Here is a 3,621-nt window from a genome sequence, read left to right as displayed (position 1 = left end):
TACGACATGATATATTGTGGAAAATAATATCCCGATATGTAACTATCCATTTTTTCCCCTTGTTTACTATTGAATAGGCGTTTCAACAGTCTTGCTGTTATAAATGTAGTTCCTTATTGACACCATTGAGGTAGGGTTTGTTAAGATGACAGATTAGTTTATTGTAGCTTCTGGTCACTACTGTATGTATTGTCTTATTAAAAGGAATACAATGAAATATAATGATTAAAGATATGCTTTTTATTAAAATGTCCAGAAGCAGATGTAGCAGAAAAGGATCAACAAATAACAAAAGCAGCGTGTATAAAATAGTGAAGGTGAAACACCCTGAAACACTATTATCTCCCCATAATATTTGATTGTTCAATTAATCAAAGATATAATTAATCCTTTAAATCCCATATGATTCTTTCCTTTATTGTGATAAAATGTGATAACAACGCATGTTGATCCAAGCTGACAGGACTGTTTGAATATTCCTATCTAATGGATGCTTCATGAGAATTTGAACTGAATGAATTTGAATGTTAAGAAATATTTTATTACTGCTTCAAGTGAGGAATCACCTCAAAAGTACTTCCAAAGTACTCAAAACATTCAAATTCAATCAGTGAAATAAAAGTGAAATAACAAACAGATAGTGAAATAAAAACTGTTCTGTCAGCGTCTATGTCAAACATCCGTCCATCATATAAGGTCAGTTTCCTGGACCCAGATTAAGTTTACTCCTGGACTAAAAAGCATTTTTCCCCCTAAAAAACAGGAGTTACTGTTTCCAGTGCTGTTCCCAGAGTACTGTTTCCAGCCCCTTCCATGTCCACAAATCCCCAGTGGGCTCCGATGGAGGTGATTCCAACACCGTTGAAGCGACCGCTGAGGATCCTCAGCTCATTGCCCATGTTGGATGGGTAGAAGTTGAAGGAGACCTGGTTGGGCATGCCGGCTGACAGAGTGCGCCCCATGTTGGTGGTTAACACCAGGGAGCAGATGTAGTCTGCTGGGTTGTACTTCCCAGACACCTCGACAATGGCCTCATCATTAAACAGCTCCATCACCTGCTTTACACTCCCTTCGTTACCGAACACAGGAGACCAGGTGTTGCCGTATCTCAGCTGGAACCTAAAACAGAGGAAGCTTTTCACGTTGGTTGTGTTTTGATAAGGCACATTCAGACCGAGACAGCAGGTAACATCAGAGAATATCAAGGAATTACATTTTACATTGTACTCTAGGTTAGATACGATAACACTATTGTTTGGTCATGTACTGAATATGTAATAAACACAACAAAGAAAGAAAGAGTGTTTGTTGGGTAGTGTAGTTGGACTGAGTCAGTGGTGTTTGTTGGGTAGTGTAGTTGGACTGAGTCAGTGGTGTTTGTTGGGTAGTGTAGTTGGACTGAGTCAGTGGTGTTTGTTGGGTAGTGTAGTTGGACTGAGTCAGTGGTGTTTGTTGGGTAGTGTAGTTAGACTGAGTCAGTGGTGTTTGTTGTGTAGTGTAGTTGGACTGAGTCAGTGGTGTTTGTTGGGTAGTGTAGTTGGACTGAGTCAGTGGTGTTTGTTGGGTAGTGTAGTTGGACTGAGTCAGTGGTGTTTGTTGGGTAGTGTAGTTGGACTGAGTCAGTGGTGTTTGTTGGGTAGTGTAGTTGGACTGAGTCAGTGGTGTTTGTTGGGTAGTGTAGTTGGACTGAGTCAGTGGTGTTTGTTGTGTAGTGTAGTTGGACTGAGTCAGTGGTGTTTGTTGGGCAGTGTAGATGGACTGAGTCAGTGGTGTTTGTTGGGCAGTGTAGTTGGACTGAGTCAGTGGTGTTTGTTGGGCAGTGTAGATGGACTGAGTCAGTGGTGTTTGTTGGGCAGTGTAGTTGGACTGAGTCAGTGGTGTTTGTTGGGTATTGTAGTTAGACTGAGTCAGTGGTGTCTGTTCATGGGTCAGAGTCTGCTCACCCGCTGATGTAATTGTTGCTGTTGTAGTTGTAGTAGTAGTAGTAGTAGTAGTAGTTGTTGTTGGTCTCCCACACTCTGACCGCTGTGATGCGCCCCTCACCGTAGGAAGCAAATGGGGTGCCACCTCCCTGACCCACCGCAGAGGAATACGAGTACGGGTCTTTGATGGCTAAAATTACATGGCCAATATGTTTACTATATTTACTATATTAATAATACATATTTATATATCCATCATTTTATTTTTAACAACACATTTCTGAAAGATCTTTATATTATTAATAAAGTGCAGATGAATTAACTAAAGTACATTCTGCAATGATTTAATCCATCAGTTTATGTCTCAAAGAAGAACTCCTAAGTCTAACTGAAAAGACAAATTGGTGAAAGCACAAGAGCTATTATTTAATAATTATAATTCAGAATTGTATTTTTATAACTCACGCAAAGCCAAGCAGCCAGCCAAGAACATTGTGACAACCAGGATTAAGAACATTCTGCAAAAGTGAGGCATCAACACTTAAGACCTTTAATTTCAGTCAATTTTACTCTCATTCCGTTTCACTTTAAATGGTAAAACTTGAAATAATGTAGTTAATAATGTTTTTCATAGTAGTTTGTCAAAACAAATAAGTCATTTTACCTGTCAGGTCAGTGTTTCCTAGGAGGGAAAAGAAAATAACCTTTTGAATTGTGATGTAACAAACAACAAACCATTGTTGAATGTGAAATGTTATAAAACGGCTCTAAAAAGTTGAACCTACTCTTGTTTACTACAATCACTCTTGCAGTGCTAAGCTACTGTCACATTAAAAATAATGTCAGATCACTGAATTTAAATTTAGTGGCAAAAGGGCCAAAATGTTTGTGCCCAAGAACCAAGAGAAAATGAGAATTAACTTCATAACATTTCCCACACCAGTATTATGCATTAAATACAAGTGCACATTTTCTATTTAGTTAGTTGTGTAGTTACCCACAGTGCTATCTTGAGATGTGTGAAACCCTGTGAAAGCTTATTGTCTCTCTGTCTCTGCCAGGTCCTTCTAGTCTACTGCTTCCTCTAAGAACTGCATTTATACCTGCTGAACATTCCATCAGCTCTAGATGGAAGGAGCATGACAAAGAACACCTTTAGTCAGTCACTATTGAGAAGTCAGACATTGTTTTCTAATTGGTCGAGGCTACTTTGGGAGGGAGTATCAAGGAATTACTATAAGGAAATAATAATTGTGTTCTTTTGAATTGTAACAAATTAATGATCTGAAATAGGGATTAAAAGGAAAATACAATTTAACAACCAAACAATTTCAAGAATGTACCAAGATTTTATGAATGTGTACAAAAATCGCTCAAAATCAGTCTCCCAATCTTCAGTTGTTTTATTACACCAAGAGGAACTCCTTCCCTTTAAACATTAACACACTGAAAAAGACAAGTGGAGCTCGTCATTAACAGGATGGTTAGTTCATTGGTTTGCTCAAATATCTACAGTATTTTATTGTAGAATATTTGTTTCAGAACATGTGTTTCCATTTAATTCTAGAGGGGCAGATGAGATTCTCAATTTTTTGTCTCCATTATTGTCCGACGTTTTCTGCAGTCTGTTACAATACTCACATCTTCATTAAACCACTGGCAACCTGTTCATGTTACTACAGGAAAACAATCTGATTTA

The 3,621-nt window shown here is 38.2% G+C and overlaps 1 protein-coding gene across 1 annotated transcript; it reads right to left on the bottom strand.

Moving 5' to 3' along the window:
• Positions 1 to 219: 219 nt before the first annotated feature.
• Positions 220 to 3,027, bottom strand: LOC110520766 (zymogen granule membrane protein 16). Its single transcript, XM_036966131.1, has 5 exons — positions 2,920 to 3,027; positions 2,587 to 2,604; positions 2,388 to 2,440; positions 1,944 to 2,112; positions 220 to 1,119 (listed from the first exon to the last, which is right to left on the bottom strand). Exons 3-5 carry the CDS (start codon positions 2,437 to 2,439, stop codon positions 753 to 755), a joined length of 588 nt encoding a protein of 195 aa, XP_036822026.1. The 5' UTR covers position 2,440; positions 2,587 to 2,604; positions 2,920 to 3,027; the 3' UTR covers positions 220 to 752.
• Positions 3,028 to 3,621: the final 594 nt, after the last annotated feature.

This window comes from Oncorhynchus mykiss, chromosome 3 (genome assembly GCF_013265735.2).
Source record: "Oncorhynchus mykiss isolate Arlee chromosome 3, USDA_OmykA_1.1, whole genome shotgun sequence".
Taxonomy (NCBI): Eukaryota; Metazoa; Chordata; class Actinopteri; order Salmoniformes; family Salmonidae; genus Oncorhynchus; species Oncorhynchus mykiss.
Note: the sequence above shows the minus strand (reverse complement) of the source record. Positions and strands in the feature narration are given on the sequence as shown.

Excerpts from the sequence above, each read along its gene's own strand:
- LOC110520766 (XM_036966131.1), bottom strand. The coding sequence starts at position 2,439 with ATGTTCTTAATCCTGGTTGTCACAATGTTCTTGGCTGGCTGCTTGGCT. Across the intron at positions 2,113-2,387 it reads GGCTGGCTGCTTGGCTTTGC|CCATCAAAGACCCGTACTCG; the intron begins GTGAGTTATAAA and ends ATGTAATTTTAG. Across the intron at positions 1,120-1,943 it reads AGCAACAATTACATCAGCGG|GTTCCAGCTGAGATACGGCA; the intron begins GTGAGCAGACTC and ends CCTCTGTTTTAG.